Source organism: Somniosus microcephalus, chromosome 19, assembly GCF_052327205.1.
Source record: "Somniosus microcephalus isolate GS21.2 chromosome 19, FLI_Smic_1.0, whole genome shotgun sequence".
NCBI classification, from domain to species: Eukaryota; Metazoa; Chordata; class Chondrichthyes; order Squaliformes; family Somniosidae; genus Somniosus; species Somniosus microcephalus.
In genome coordinates this window covers 15,091,802-15,108,312 of record NC_141005.1, presented here as the reverse complement: position 1 = coordinate 15,108,312, position 16,511 = coordinate 15,091,802, and the positions used below count along the sequence as shown (strand labels likewise).

General features: G+C 46.1%; 1 protein-coding gene across 4 annotated transcripts in view; it reads left to right on the top strand.

Moving 5' to 3' along the window:
- ydjc (YdjC chitooligosaccharide deacetylase homolog) overlaps nt 1-3,398 on the top strand; it is a 73,722-nt gene extending 70,324 nt beyond the window's left edge. For all 4 annotated transcript variants that reach the window (XM_086012010.1, XM_086012011.1, XM_086012009.1 and 1 more), the window contains exon 6: nt 1,279-3,398. In XM_086012010.1, coding sequence (XP_085868136.1) covers nt 1,279-1,630 — 352 coding nt within the window. In that variant the 3' untranslated portion in view covers nt 1,631-3,398. The remainder of the gene's footprint in view (nt 1-1,278) is intronic.
- Nucleotides 3,399-16,511: the final 13,113 nt, after the last annotated feature.

Below are 16,511 nucleotides of genomic sequence, written 5' to 3'. Positions count from 1 at the left end.
AATTGAGAGGTTATACCGATCAGGAAAGATTGAACAGGCCGGGGCTCTTTTCTCTAGAAAAGAGAAGACTGAGGGGTGACCTGATAGAGGTCTTTAAAATTATTAAAGAGTTTGGTAGGGTCTTTAAGATTATTAAAGAGTTTGGTAGGGTAGAGGTAGAGAAGATGTTTCCCCCTTGCAAGCGAGACCAGAACTAGGGGCCATAAATATAAGATAGTCACTAATAAATCCAATAGGGAGTTCAGGAGAAACTTCTTTACCCAGAGAGTGGTGAGAATGTGGAACTCGCTACCACAGGGAGTGGTTGAGGTGAATAGTGTAGATGCATTTAAGGGGAAGCTAGATAAACACATGAGGGAGAAAGGAATAGAAGGATATGCCGATGGGGTTAGAAGGGGGGGGGGGGGGGGGGGAAAGGAGGCTGGTGTGGAGCATAAACACCTGCATGGACCTGTTGGGCCGAATGGCCTGTTTCTGTGCTGTAATTTTGTAATAAAAAACAGAAAATGCTGGAGATACTCAGCAGGTCAGGCCGCATCTGTGAAGAGAGAAACAGAGTTAACGTTTCAGGTCGATGACCTTTCGTCAGAACTGGAAAAAAGCAGGAAATGGAACAGATTTTTAAGCAAGTGCAGGGGCTGGGAAATGGGGGAGGGGAGGAAAGAACAAAAGGGAAGGTCTGTGATAGGAGGGAAGGCAGGAGAGGGTAAGAGACATTGAGATATTCAAGGCAAAAGGCTGCTATGCTTTCATTCTGCCAGCGCAATTTACACTTCATCTAGAGCCAACCTTTGTTTCTTAACCTGTCCCATTACCATCTCCTTTTGCCTTGAATATCTCTTAATGTCTCTTAACCTCTCCTGCCTTCTATCCCATCACAGACCTTCCCTTTTGTTCTTTCACCCCCCTCCCCCCTTTCCCATCCCCTGCCCTTGCTTAAAAATCTGTTCCATTTCCTGCTTTTTTTCCAGTTCTGATGAAAGGTCATCGACCTGAAACGTTAACTCTGTTTCTCTCTTCACAGATGCTGCCTGACCTGCTGAGTATCTCCAGCATTTTCTGTTTTTATTTCAGATTTCCAGCATCCGCAATATTTTCTTTTTGTAACTTTGTAATACTGGCTGTCAGTTCCTGGGATGGCCACTGGAGGGAGCAGTTTGCAAACCACTTTGGCTTGAGACCGTGGTGTTAATACTCTGTCATATGTGAACATGACAAAGTTTTAATTTACATTTTATGTTACTGATGGCTGGTTTTAATTTTATTACTGCTCAACAGGTGGCCCGATATCTATATTGGCCTAACAACAATGGGGGAAAATATGTCGGTGGCAAATATCCAGGCCATCATCGAGAACGCCATAGCAACAAGGACAGTAAAGCAACATCCTTTGGACATCTCCTGTGGGAAAAAATTCCGACCCGCGCAAGGTGACACAATATTGACAATCGAACTAATGGTGCATCCCGGTTATTCCAGCTTCCCTGAAGAGGGTGGATGTGGTGAAGGACCCGATGAGTTCTCGCTGTCTGCGGACCGGTCTCATGAACTGCAGACCCTCAAGGAGCCAAAGCTGCTCAAATATTATGAGGGCAAAAATATACTACTGTGCGCTTTTAAAGACTTATAGGAGCTGGGAAAAAAATGGTTCGGAGGGAAGTGGGGGAAGGAAGAGAATGCAGCTTTGAGGTTTACAGAGGGTGTGGGAAGGGACAGTGTCTGTCGGAAGCCCTTGCAAATCAATTGACATGCACTGCAGAAAAAGACGAGTATGTCATTCATTATAAGAGTGGAACTGAAAAAAAAATCCAATATTTCACTGGTAAAGACAGCAAAATGCATAACTTTTAACAGAGTTTAACTACAGTTCCACTGTTGTACAACCATAACGAAACCCCTTTAATTACTTCTGGTCCCGATTGGGGCAGGTCAGGTGTCGGTGCCAGTATTCAAAGGGGGGAAAATTCAGTTGGTTGCGCCTCCCGTTAGCGCCTTAAGAGGGCGCCAAGTGGGGCGCAAAGCAACTAGCGCCCGGGCGCAGCGATGTTTGCAACGCTCGCGAAATTAACTAGACATTTTGCGGCGGCGCTAAACACTACCGCCACGATCTCCTGCGCTGGCAGATCGTGATGTCATTCGAGTGTGCAACGACCCGTTAGCGCCCCGGACCGGATATTGAGTGGCGCCCCCTGCCTTACCGCCTGCCGCTAGCAACGACAGGTTGAGGGGAGCGTTTTGCAGTCAGAAAGTGGCTGGGGGAGCCCTATTTAAAGGCGACCGCTTCCTGCCTTTTTTTGTCGGTGACATTTTTGCACCACGCAGTCTGAGAGAGAGAGAGAGAGAGAGACTTCTGGAGAGATTCAACGCTGTGTGAAGGAGTTTTGAGTACTGAGCAGCACTTTGCAGGTTTATTTGGATTTGCCTTTCCTTGCTTCGCCAGCACTCTGAGGTAGTGCCTCGCTCCTCGGCCTTTGCGTCTTAAGAGAGGTGTGAAGCGCCTGATTTAGCGCTCCAATCACCTCCAGGGGCGATAAAAGCCAAGTTTGCTGTCTGAGGCGATAATTAGCGCTAGGCGCTAAACTTTGCGCACGGCCGATAATGGCGCCCCAAATGGGGCGATACCGAATTTTTCCCCCAAGAATACTTGAGATTGTCACCAGCGGAAGAGTCCCTCTAGGAAGTGGATGTTCGGTTCACAGTACTGTGTTCCGAGTATTTCACAAGCATTCCATCCACAGAATCAAAGTAAATCAAGTAACCAGGTGACCAAAGTTGGTTAAACTCATGCCTCATACAGAAAAAGCTTATATTTAATAAGTTTTAAACGAGTGTTTCAACCAGCATTGTGCAATAGCCTGTTGAATTTCAATTATGAAGACATGGTAGAAATCATTGATTAACGATTAAAATCAGTGTTTGGTCATCATTTAAGTGCTAGGTTAGAAATAAGAACTGATGACCGAAATTACTCCACTGAATATTTGTTTACAGTATGCACTTGTGTGAACTGGAGTCTGTCCCTCGAGCTTCTTGATGCAAAGTACTGTAGTATCCCAGCCTGGAAGTAAGGTTTGCGAGTGGGAGGCTCCTAGTGGAAGCATAAGTGCATCCTTAAATAAATTCTTGCAAACACTACACTTGCTGACCATGAGGTTATTTCACAACTATGAAATGAATGGCAGAGTATCTTGAATCTACAAGGCTGCTGATTTATCTTTTTTTTTAAATGAATGGTTGTAATCGAGTGCAATTTTTTAAAAAAAAGACACTGATTTGTATGACTTTTGACTTAAAACAATGCAAGACTATAGTGTGCGGTTGTATGAAGTTATAGAATATTCAAATAGAATCGGCTAATAAAATGTAATTATTCTCTTCATATTAAATGCTGCATCGAGTCCTGGGCATTAACACTTGCAAACTGGAAAGTACAGAAAAACCCAAGACAGGCGAGTAGGTTCACACTAAGAGCAGCATTATTCAGATTGTGCACTTGTTTTGGCATTTGTAGCTTCCTCCTGAAATGCATTTACACCCATTCCTCGCACTAGGTGAACCTCCTCAAACAGTCGTGTCTCCAATACAAGCACAGCTTATCTCTGGAAAGCCTCCGTCGGGTTTGCGCAAATAATTACATTTTTGGTAACGGTTAAAAGTTGTACCTTCAGAATAAGCCAGGCCGCCTTCAGTGCAAGTGCAAAAACACTGTACAGCTTCCGGAGAGAGGTTACGCACTGAGATAACATGGTAGAATCATTCCTTCCAGAGTCAAATCTTCCTAATGCTGTAAATTTGCATGTGAAATGACATTTCAGGAATGGTCATCTTTAATGAAGGACATACACCCGAAACATAATCTGTCCTTTCCTCTTTACTGATGGTGACTGATCTGCTCTGGTTTTAGTTCAGATTTCCAGCATTTGCAGTTTTTCCACTGACATGCCAAAGTGCTTGATCCTACCTGTACTCGGTCTATTTAAAAGGTGCCATCTAGTGGTACTGCAGCTAAACCACACGTACGTTCCAAATCACATAGCATGAAGTTAATCCTTTCTGGAGAGAATCCATTTCTCTTGAACTTTATTGATCATCCTTTCAAAGGTTTAATCCTATATACTATCAATGACCTCACTTCAAAATCATTTATGGTTTGCAAGGTGCCTTGGGATTCCTGAGCAATGTGACAGGTTTGCTTTCTTAATCTCAGTCCCCAGCTCTTTTTTTCCTTGTTACATTTACCATCTTTCTCTGCGGCCTGTGAGAGTCCATCCCCAACAATCATGCACACATGGTGCTCCAATATCATTTTGGGGTTCAGGTGGCATTTATAAAGAACAAAAAAAGTGAGGGACAGGCAGAAATCCCACATGTTTCCACGAGATTAAATATTGGAACAGTTTGTGTTGTTTTGACAATGACCACAAGATGGCTCCATATAAAAACCAACAGCTCAAAGTTTCCCAGCATGGAGATCCGTTTGGAAGATCTAGTTTAAATACGAAGCTCCCTCTACACTGTCCCCATCAAACACTCCCAGGGCAGGTACAGCACGGGTTAGATACAGAGTAAAGCTCCCTCTACACAGCCCCATCAAACACTCCCAGGGCAGGTACAGCACGGGTTAGATACAGAGTAAAGTTCCCTCCACACTGCCCCATCAAACACTCTCAGGGCAGGTACAGCACGGGTTAGAGACAGAGTAAAGCTCCCTCTATACTGTCCCATCAAACACTCCCAGGGCAGGTACAGCACGGGTTAGATACAGAGTAAAGCTCCCTCTACACAGCCCCATCAAACACTCCCAGGGCAGGTACAGCACGGGTTAGATACAGAGTAAAGTTCCCTCTATACTGTCCCATCAAACACTCTCAGGGCAGGTACAGCACGGGTTAGATACAGAGTAAAGTTCCCTCCACACTGCCCCATCAAACACTCTCAGGGCAGGTACAGCACGGGTTAGAGACAGAGTAAAGCTCCCTCTATACTGTCCCATCAAACACTCCCAGGGCAGGTACAACACGAGTTAAAATGCAGAGTAAAGCTCCCTCTACACTGTCCCATCAAACAATCCCAGGGCAGGTACAGCACGGGTTAGATACAGAATAAAGCTCCCTCTACACTGCCCCATCAAACACTCCCAGGGCAGGTACAGCACCAGTTAAAATGCAGAGTAAAGCTCCCTCGACACTGTCCCATCAAACACTCCCAGGGCAGGTACAGCACGGGTTAGATCCAGAGTAAAGCTCCCTCTACACTGCCCCATCAAACACTCCCAGGGCAGGTACAACACGAGTTAAAATGCAGAGTAAAGCTCCCTCTACACTGTCCCATCAAACAATCCCAGGGCAGGTACAGCACGGGTTAGATACAGAATAAAGCTCCCTCTACACTGCCCCATCAAACACTCCCAGGGCAGGTACAGCACCAGTTAAAATGCAGAGTAAAGCTCCCTCGACACTGTCCCATCAAACACTCCCAGGGCAGGTACAGCACGGGTTAGATACAGAATAAAGCTCCCTCTACACTGCCCCATCAAACACTCCCAGGGCAGGTACAGCACCAGTTAAAAGGCAGAGTAAAGCTCCCTCTACACTGTTCCATCAAACACCCCCAGGGCCGGTACAGCACGAGTTAGAGACAGAGTAAAGCTTCCTTTACACTGTCCCGTCAAACACTCCCAGGGCCGGTACAGCACAAGTTAGAGACAGAGTAAAGCTCCCTCTACACTGTTCCATCAAACACCCCCAGGGCAGGTACAGCACGGGTTAGATACAGAGTAAAGCTCCCTCTACACTGTCCCGTCAAACACTCCCAGGGCCGGTACAGCACAAGTTAGAGACAGAGTAAAGCTCCCTCTACACTGTCCCATCAAACACCCCCAGGGCAGGTACAGCACGGGTTAGATACAGAGTAAAGCTCCCTCTACACTGTCCCATCAAACACTCCCAGGGCAGGTACAGCACAGGCACCTAAAACAGATGTGTGAAAAATATTAGCAGGTGTATTAGGGAATCTGATTTACTGCTGGGAGTGGGTGCCTGAAATGGAATATATCCCAATCCCTGGCACTAATATCCTTCACCTATATAAGCACAAAATTCACCAAAATCAAAACAATAACACTCAGGAATTATTTAATCAGTTACCTGGACTGTCGGAGTCTTTAGCAACACTGGGCCATTGTGCAGTAAATGTATATAAGTAAATCAGATTACCTCGTACACCAGCTAATATTTTTCACACAGCTACTTTAAGTGCCTGTGAAACACAGACTGTTACATGTTTTACAGTAAAATGGCCTCAGAGAAAAGCTAAAACTAAAGTTCTCTCTGTCTACATGTGGCGTTTAAGTTTAGTCTGATTTGGACAGGTTGGGTGATTGGGCAGATGCATGGCAGATGCAGTATAATGTGCATAAATGCGAGGTTATCCACTTTGGTGGCAAAAACAGGAAGGCAGATTATTATCTGAACGGCAATAGATTGGGAGAAGGGGAAGTGCAACGAGACCTGGGTGTCCTTGTGCACCAGTCGCTGAAGGTAAGCATGCAGGTGCAGCAGGCGGTTAAGAAGGCAAATGGTATGTTGGCCTTCATAGCAAGAGGGTTCGAGTACAGGAACAAGGATGTCTTGCTGCAGTTGTACAGGGCCTTGGTGAGACCACACCTTGAGTATTGTGTGCAGTTTTGGTCGCCTTATCTGAGGAAGGATGTTCTTGCCATGGAGTGTAGCGAAGATTCACCAGGCTGATACCTGGGATGGCAGGAATGACGTATGAGGAGAGATTGGGACGATTGGGCTTGTACTCGCTGGAGTTTAGAAGAATGAGAGGGGATCTCATTGGAACTTATAAAATTCTAACAGGACTAGACAGACTAGATGCAGGAAGGATGTTTCCGATGGCGGGGGAGTCCAGAACCAGGGGTCACAGTCTAAAGATAAGGGGTAAGCCATTTAGGACTGAAATGAGGAGGAATTTCTTCACCCAGAGTGGTGAACCTGTGGAAGTCTCTAAATATTCATTAAATATATTCAAGGAGTTGGATATATTTCTTAAGGCTAAAGGGATCAAGGGATATGGGGAGAAAGCAGGGACAGGGTACTGAATTTGGATGATCAGCCATGATCTCATTAAATGGCGGAGCAGGCTCGAGGGGCCGAATGGCTTACTCCTGCTCCTATCTTCTATGTTTCTATGTAAGTTTACACTGAAGCTACATGATTTCCTGACTGTGGTGCCCGAGAGTGACTTGGTGCAGTTACTGAGGACTGACATTGTCCTCTCACCATCTCAGAGGCTGGTCTGTCATGGTGTGTGTGACCAGTGCAGTAACTCACGTGTCATTTACTGCATCAAATAAATCACGTTTCCCACACGTTGCCTCAGCTGAGAGTTAATTTACAGCCAGGGTTCAAACAACACCCACAAAGTGCAGCAGTCGCATCAGCCTGGACTCCGTAGGTAACACTCTTACGTCAAGTATCATCGAGTCTACAGCACAGAGACAGGCCATTCGGCCCAACTTGTCTATGCCGGCGCTTATGCTCCACACGAGCCTCCTCCCACCCTATCAGCATATCCTTCTATTCCTTTCTCACTCTTGTGTTTATCGAGCTTCCCCTTAAATGCCTCTATGTTATTTGCCACAATTACTCCTTGTGGTAGATGAGTTCCACATTCTTACCACTCTCTGGGTAAAGAAGCTTCTCCTTAATTCCTTATTGGATTTATTTACAACTATCTTGGGCTGAATTTTGCCGGTGCTCAGAGGGCGGGTTCAGAGGTGGGTCTGCTGTCAAAATCAAAATGATTGACAGCGGGTTGGGAGCCCGCTGCGAACCCACCTCCATGTAAGTTTCCAAAGTGTCGGGTCAGCGATTTCAGAACAGACCCGACACCAAGCGGCGGGGGAGGCATTTAAGATAGTTAAACACTTTTTGCCAGCCTATTTCTATTTTACCACTTTTTTAACGAGGTTCCCATCGTTCGGAGATCACGTCAGGTAAGTAGGTCGGGTTCTCTATGTCTCCCCATTGCTGTGAATAGGTGACAGCTGCAAAACTGGTATAAAAGCTACCATTTCACAGCTGGCCACTTTTCAATGTCAGAAGCTTGAGCCTTCAGGACTTGGAAGACACTTTTGAGCTGTATGTAGTTTGGAAGTGTTTGGAGTAAACTCTCTATCCACTGTCACCTTCTTGGAGCAAGCTCTCTCACCACTGACAGATCGCTTGTCATCTGAACTTCAGCTGCCATCTATTCCAGCAACATCGGTGCCCTTGAACAAATCTCACCTTGGTCCTCTGAATCCCTCTACGATCGGCCCCAACAGCAACAGGCACACCAACAACACCAACCTTCTCCGCCATCACCTGATGCTGCACAGGACACAGGGCATCAGCAACCACATTGCTGCCCGGGAGGCCAGCGAAGGACTCACCATGGCCAGATTTACTTCACCTGATGCTGTACACCAAGGCTGCCACATAATGCGCCAGGTTGGCACCGCCCCACACCAACACCATAAAGTATCCCTGCAATGTCCAAGCCATTCATTTCACACTCATTACCGTTGGGTGGGGAGGGGGGAGTTACGTCTCAACATTCACTGGAACTCACCAAGACACTTCCAAAGGTGAGCACAGATCTGTCCAATAAGGTAAAGTGTTGAAAATATAGATTTCAATGTTTGACATCACATTAACAGAGAATTTACATGAACATTGCATAAAGCTCTCAAGTGCCTACCCTTGTGTGTTGTTAGTTGGTATGATTGGACTAGGATGAGGGTGAGTGTGAGGGGTGGCTAGTGAGATGGGAAAGTGATAATGTAGATAGGGAGGGGATGGGTGGAGGTGCAAGCTAAGTTGGTGTAAGGATGTGCAGGAGTAGGGTAGGGAAGGCAGGGTGATGGGGATGTGATGAGTGGCACAACAGGATGAGGTTGAGTGTGGCTTTGCAGTAACGTTTCGTGATCTACTGAGATCATTGAAAGGTTTGCACCACTGCAGCCTGGTCCTCCTGAACACATCCCTGCTTGTGCCCTCCTATGCAATGTGCAACCAGGCTGCGTTGATGTCCTGGGGAGGTGTCTTCCGCTCATGGGAAGGGAAGAGAACCTCCCTGCGTGCTGTGACTCCATAAGCATATGGAGGGAGTAATGGGAGAGCCTGGATGCAGCCACGCACCTTTGTGCAGTGCTTGTCAGTGTTTGCAGCACCTCAATGCTGCAGAACACTGACAGAACTGTCAAAATGAATGTGGCCATGGTCCCTTTAAGGAAACTGGCTCTGAGTTGAGGAGCTGGAGTCTGAACTGCAGACATTGCGAGACATCAGGGAGGGAGAAAGTTACCTGAACCTTTTGCTCCAGGAGGCAGCCACACCCCTTAGAATAAATACTTTAGAATTGACACGTGGTCAGGGACAGGAGGGTGTGACTGCGAGTGAGGCAGGTACGGGGATCCAGGAGGTAGTATTGCAGGAGCCTCAGTCCCTGCACTTGTCCAATAGATTCGAGGTTCGTGCAACCCTTGTAGACAAGTGCGGGGAGGACGAGCAAACTGACCACGGCACCATGGTACAGGAAGCCGTTCAAGTGGGGGGACTAAAAAGGAAGGTGGTTGTAGTAGGATACAGTATAGTTAGGGGGATAGACACTCTTCTCTGCAGCCAGGAGCGTGAGTCCTGAAGGCTATGTTGCCTACCTGGTGCCAGGGTAAAGGACATCTCCTCCGGGCTGGAGAAGAACTTGGAGTGGAAGGGGAAGGATCCAGCTGTCGTGGTCCACATAGGTACCAACGACATAGGTAGGATTAAGAGGTTCTGCTAAGAGAGTTTCAGCAGCTAGGGACTAAATTAAAAAGCAGAACCACAAAGGTCATCATCTCTGGATTATTACCTGAGCCACGAGCAAATTGGCATAGGGTCAATAGGATCAGGGAGATGAATGCATGGCTCAAAGATTGGTGTGGGGGAAGTGGGTTTCGATTTGTGGGGCACTGGCGCCAGTACTGGGGAAAGAGAGAGCTGTTCTGTTGGGACGGACTACATATGTACCATGCTAGGACCAGAGTTCTAGCGAATTGAATAACTAGGGAGGTAGATAGGGCTTCAAACTAAATAAGGAGGGAAGGGTCCCGGTGGAGAGAAATCTAGAATGCTAAAGAGAAAAGACAAGGAGGCAGTGCAGGAAAGTGATTGGGGTAAGGATAACCAGATTGTGTCAGGAAGGGACAGAGCGTACAAACGAGTGCACTAATAGGGTCCGGGTAAGAAAAAATAAGATAAATAGGGCCATAGTACAAAAAAATGTTAAGATGTCTAAAAATGTTAAAAAGACAAATCTAAAGGCGCTGTATCTGAATACACGAAGCATTCGTAATAAGGCAGACAAATTAACAGCGCAAATAGATGTAAACGGATATGATATAATTGCAATTACGGAGACACGGCTGGGAGCTGAATATCCAAGGATATTCGATATTTAGGAAGGACAGGCAAAAAGGGAAAGGAGGTGGGGTGGCGTTGTTAGTAAAGGATGAAATCCGAGCAATAGTGAGAAAGGATATTGGCTCAGAAAATCAAGATGTAGAATCAGTCTGGGTGGAGCTAAGAAGCACCATGGGGCAGAAAACATTGGTGGGAGTTGTCTATAGGCCTTCAAACAGTAGTGGTAATGTAGGGGACGGCATCAAACAGGAAATTAGAGATGCATGTAACAAGGGTACTACAGTAATCATGGGTGAATTTAATCTACATATAGACTGGCCAAACCAAATTAGCAACAATACAGTGGAGGATGAATTCCTGGAGCGTGTACGAGATGGTTTTTTAGACCAGTACGTCGAGGAGCCAACTAGGGAACAGGCTATCCTAGATTGGTTATTGTGCAAATGAGAATGGGTTAATTAATAATCTTGTTGTGCGTGGTCCTTTAGGGAAGAGTGACCATAACATGATAGAATTCTTCATTAAGATGGAAAGTGAAGTAGTCCGATCCGAAACTAGGGTCCTAAATCTAAACAAAGGAAACTACGAAGGTATGAGGAGGGAGTTGGCTATGATAGACTGGGGAGCTTCATTAAAAGGATGATGGTGGATAGGTAATGGCTAACATTTAAAGAACGAATGCATGAATTGCAAAAGTTATACATTCTTTTCTGGCGCAAAAACACAAAAGGAAAAGTGGCCCAACCATGGCTAACAAAAGAAATTAAATATAGTATTAGATCCAAAGAGTCACATAAAGTTGCCAGAAAAAGTAGCAAGCCTGAGGATTGGAAACCGTTTAGAATTCAGCAAAAAAGGGCCAAGAGATTGATTAAGAGGGGAAAAATAGAGTATGAGAGTAAACTTGCAAGGAACATAAAAGCGGACGGTAAAAGCTTCTACAAGTATGTAAAAAGAAAAAGATGAGTGAAGGCAAATGTAGGGCCCTTACAGTCAGAAACGGGAGAAATTATAATGGGGAACAAGGAAATGGCAGAGCAAATAAACAAATACTTTGGTTCTGTCTTCATGGAAGAGGACACAAATAACTTCCCAGAAATGTTAAGGAACCAAGGGTCTCGTGAGAAGGAGGAATTAAAGGAAATTAGTATTAGTAAAAAAATAGTGCTGGAGAAATTAATGGGACTGAAAGTGATAAATCCCCAGGGCCTGATAATCTGCATCCCAGAATACTAAAAGAGGTAACCATGGAAATAGTGGATGCATTGGTTGTCATCTTCCAAAATTCTATAGATTATGGAACAGTTCCTGCAGATTGGAGGGTGGCAAATATAACACCACTATTTAAAAAAGGAGAGAGAAAACAGGGAGCTGCAGACCAGTTAGCCTAACGTCAGTAGTAGGGAAAATGCTAGAGTCTATTATAAAGGATGTGATAACAGGATACTTAGAAAATATCAACGGGATTAGACAAAGTCAACGTGGATTTCTGAAAGGCAAATCATGTTTGACAAACCTACTGGAGTTTTTTGAGGATGTAACTGGTAGAATAGATAAGGGAGAACCAGTGGATGTGGTGTATTTGGATTTTCAGAAGGCCTTTGATAAAGTCCCACCTCCGCAAAATCCTGCAAATTAATTGGCAGGATAGACGCACCAACGTCAGTGTTCTCACTCAGGCCAACATCCCCAGCATCGAAGCTTTGACCACGCTCGATCAGCTCCAGTGGACGGGTCACATTGTCTGCATGCCCGATACGAGACTCCCAAAACAAGCGCTCTACTCGGAGCTCCGACACGGCAAGAGCCCCAGGTGGGCAGAGGAAACGCTTCAAGGACACCCGCAAAGCCTCCTTGAAAGAGTGCAACATCCCCACCGACACCTGGGAATCCCTGGCCCAAGACCGCACAAAGTGGAGGAGAAGCATCCGGGAAGGCGCCGAATACCTTGAGTCTCTTCGCCAGGAGCAAGCGGAAGCCAAGCGCAAGTCAACTCAAGCTCCCCACCCACCCGCCCCTTCAACCACCGTCTTCCCCACCTGTGACAGAGACTGTAGGTCCCACATTGGACTCATCGGCCACCTGAGAACTCATTTTTAATGTGGAAGCAAGTCATTCTCGGTTCCGAGGGACTGCCTAAGAAGAGGAGATAAGGGAGAACCAGTGAATGTGCTGTATTTGGATTTTCAGAAGGCCTTTGATAAAGTCCCAAATAAGAGGTTAGTGTGCAAAATTAAAGCACATGGGATTGGGGGTAATATACTGGCATGGATTGAGAATTGGTTAACAGATAGGAAAGAGAGTGTAGGAATAAATGGGTCTTTTTGAGGGTGGCAGGTGGTGACTAGTGGGGTACCGCAGGGATTAGTGCTTGGGCCCCAACTATTCACAATATATATCAATGATTTGGATGAGGGAACCAAATGTATTATTTCCAAGTTTGCTGACGACACAAAACTAGGTGGGATTGTGAGTTGTGAGGAGGATGCAAAGAGGCTTCAAGGCAATTTAGACAAGTTGAGTGAGTGGGCAAATACATGGCAGATGCAGTAGAACGTGGATAAATGTGAAGTTATCCACTTCGGTAGGAAAAACAGAAAGGCAGAGTATTATTTAAATGGTGATTGGGAAATGCTGATGTACAAAGGGACCTGGGTGTCCTTGTACACCAGTCACTGAACGCAAACATGCAGGTGCAGCAAGCAATTAGGAAGGCAAATGGTGTGTTGGCCTTCATTGCAAGAGGATTTGAGTACAGGAGCAAGGATGTCTTACTACAGTTGTACAGGGCCTTGGTGAGACTACACCTGGTGTACTATGTGCAGTTTTGGTCTCCTTACCTAAAGAAAGGATATACTTGCCATATAGGGAGTGCAGCGAAGGTTCAGACTGATTCCTGGGATGGCAGGACTGTCGTATGAGGAGAGATTGGGTCGACGAGGCCTATATTCACTAGAGTTTAGAAGAATGAGAGGGGATCTCATTGAAACGTATAAAATTCTGAAAGGGCTAGACAGACTGGATGCAGGGTGGATGTTTCCCCTGGCTGGTGAGTCTACAACGAGGGGTCACAGTCTCAGGATACGGGGTAGGACATTTAGGACTGAGATGAGGAGAAATTTCTTCACTCAGAGGGTGGTGAACCTGCGGAATTCTCTACCACAGAAGGCTGTGGAGGCCAAGTCACTGAATATATTTAAGAAGGAGATAGATTTCTAGACACAAAAGGCGTCATGGGGTATGGGGAGAGAGCGGGAATATGGTATTGAGACAGAGGATCAGCCATGATCATATTGAATGATGGAGCAGGCTCGAAGGGCCGACTCCTGCTCCTATGTTTCTGTGATGGCGTGTCATCAGACCCGCTTCCTTTTAATTGGCCGGGAAGCTCGCAGGGTGGGCTCAACAAGCCCAATGTGGGGAAAATCACTTTCAGAGTGGTTGGAGCCGGGAGCGGGATCCGCCAACGACCTCTCCCACTGCGATCCCGCCTCCGATGGCAAAATCCCGGCCCTAATTATATTTATGACCCCATTTTTGGATTCCCCCACATGTGGAAACATCTTCTCTACATCTACCCTATCAAATCCCTTAATTATCTTAAAGACATCTATCAGGTCACCCCTCACTCCCCTGAGCCTTCTCTTTTCTAAAGAGAGCTCCGGCCTTTCCTGATCAGTTCGAGTATCATTCGTGTAAATCTTTTTTGCACCTTCTCCAGTGTCTCTGTATCCTTTTTATAATATGGAGACCAGAACTGTTCACAGTGCTCCAAGTGTGGTCTAACCAAAGGTCCGATACAAGTTTAACAGAACTTTTCTGCTTTTCAATTCTATCCCTCTAGAAATGAACCTGTGCTTTGCCTTTTTTTAATGGCCTTATTAACCTGCGTCACTACTTTTAGTAAGTTCTTTTAGTTGAGTTCTGACGAAAGGTCATCGACCTGAAACGTTACCGCTGTTTCTCTCTTCACAGATGCTGCCTGACCTGCTGAGTATCTCCAGCATTTTCTGTTTTTATTTCACTACTTTTAGTGATCTGTGTATCTGTACTCTCAGATCCCGCTGCTCCTCTACCCCATTTAGACACTTATTTTCCAAGGAGTATGTGGCCTCCTTATTCTTCCTACCAAACTGCACCACCTCACACTTGTCTATATTGAAATATAATTTGCCACTTACACACCCATTCTGCAAGTTTATGATGTCTTCCTATATTTTGTCACAATCTTCCTCTGTATTAACTGCACCTCCCAGTCTGAGTCAGAAGGTTCAAGTCCCACTCCAGAGACATCAGCACAAAGTCTAAGCCGACACTCAAGTGCCAGTACAGAGGGAGTGCTGCACTGTCAGAGGTGCCGTCTTTCGGATGAGATGTTAAACCGAAGCCCCGTCTGCCCTCTCAGGTGGACTTAAAAGATCCCATGGCACTATTGGAAGAGCAGGGAATTTCTCTCCAGTGGCCTGGTCAATACTTAACCCACAATCAACACCTTTAAAACAGGTTGTCTAGTCATTTATCTCATTACTGTTTGTGGGAGCTTACTGTAAGCAATTTGGCTGCCACGCTTCTTACAACAGTGGCTGCACTTCAAGAGTGCTGCATTGGCTTTGAAGCGCTTTGGAACATCCTGAGGTCATGAAAGGTGCTATATAAATGCAAGTCCTTTTTCTTTTCAGTTTGTGAACTACTCACCTGCTTATTTTTATTCATCCTCGGGGACTTGGGAGTCACTGGCAAGGCCCATATTTATTACCCATCTCTAATTGCCCTGCGGAGGTGGTGGTGGGCCTTCTTCTTCTTGAACTGTTACAGCAGCAGGTTTTGATACAACGGAGTGGCCATTTCACAGGGCAGTTAAGGGTCAACCACAGTGGTGTGGGACTGGAGTCATATACAGACCCAGAGCAGGTAAGGAAGGCAGGTTTCCTTCCCTAAAGGAATATTGGTGAACCAGCTGGGTTTTTACAGCAATCCGACAGCTTCATGGTCATAGTGCACGGTGGCATAGTGGTTAGCACTGTTGCCTCACAGCGCCAGGGACCCGGGTTCAAATCCGGCCTCGGGTGACTGTGCAAACTCCACACACATGCTCCCCGTGTTTGCGCGGGTTTCCTCCGGGTGCTCCGGTTTCCTCCCACAGTCCAAAGATGTGTGGGTTAGGTTGATTGGCTATGATAAATTGACCCTTAGTGTTAGGGGGATTAAATACGTGGGGTTATGGGGATAGGGTGGGATATGTGTTGGTGCAGGGGTTACGGGGATCGGGTGGGAAATTTGGATGATCAGCCATGATCGCATTGAATGGCGGAGCAGGCTCGAAGGGCTGAATGGCCTACTCCTGCTCCTATCTTCTATGTTTCTATGTCATGTTTACTGATACCAGCTTTTTATATCCTGATTTTTTATAACTGAATTCAAATTCTCAATCTGCTGCAGTAGGCTTTGAGCTCATTAAACTAATGTCCTTCAGGGAAGGAAACCTGCCATCGTTACCCAGTCTGGCCTATATGTGACTCCAGTCCCACACCAACTAGGGATGGGCAATAAATGCAGGCCTTGCCAGCCACCCACACCCATATCCCAAAAATGAATTTTAAAACTACACGGTAACAGTGTGACTGGGATAACACCGGGAATTTTATCATCCCCCCCCTCCGCAGCGAAGCAGGAACCTGTTCAATAACCTGTCTGCTGTGTTGGGGCTGTTCTCACTTCCGATGTTGACTGTCGGTGCCTCGCTGGGATGTTGGTGACAATAACTAAAGCCAGCGCTATCGATATTATTTCCCAGTAATCCGTCCTTAATCCCACACTACCAGACCATCATCAAATGATTAAATCATTCTCGCCTGAGAGTTCTCGAATGAGAAAACAGATCGGGATGTCAATCATTTTTGCAATTAGTGTCAAATTTTCAACTGAAAAAGAAAATGGTCAGAGTTGCTGCTCTCATGGGTGATGGGCATGAGGGACTGAATTGGGGGGCGGGGGGGGCAGTCAGAGGGGTTCGATGCAGAGTTCCCCCCAACAGTGCACTTTAGTCCCAGTCTCAGGAGG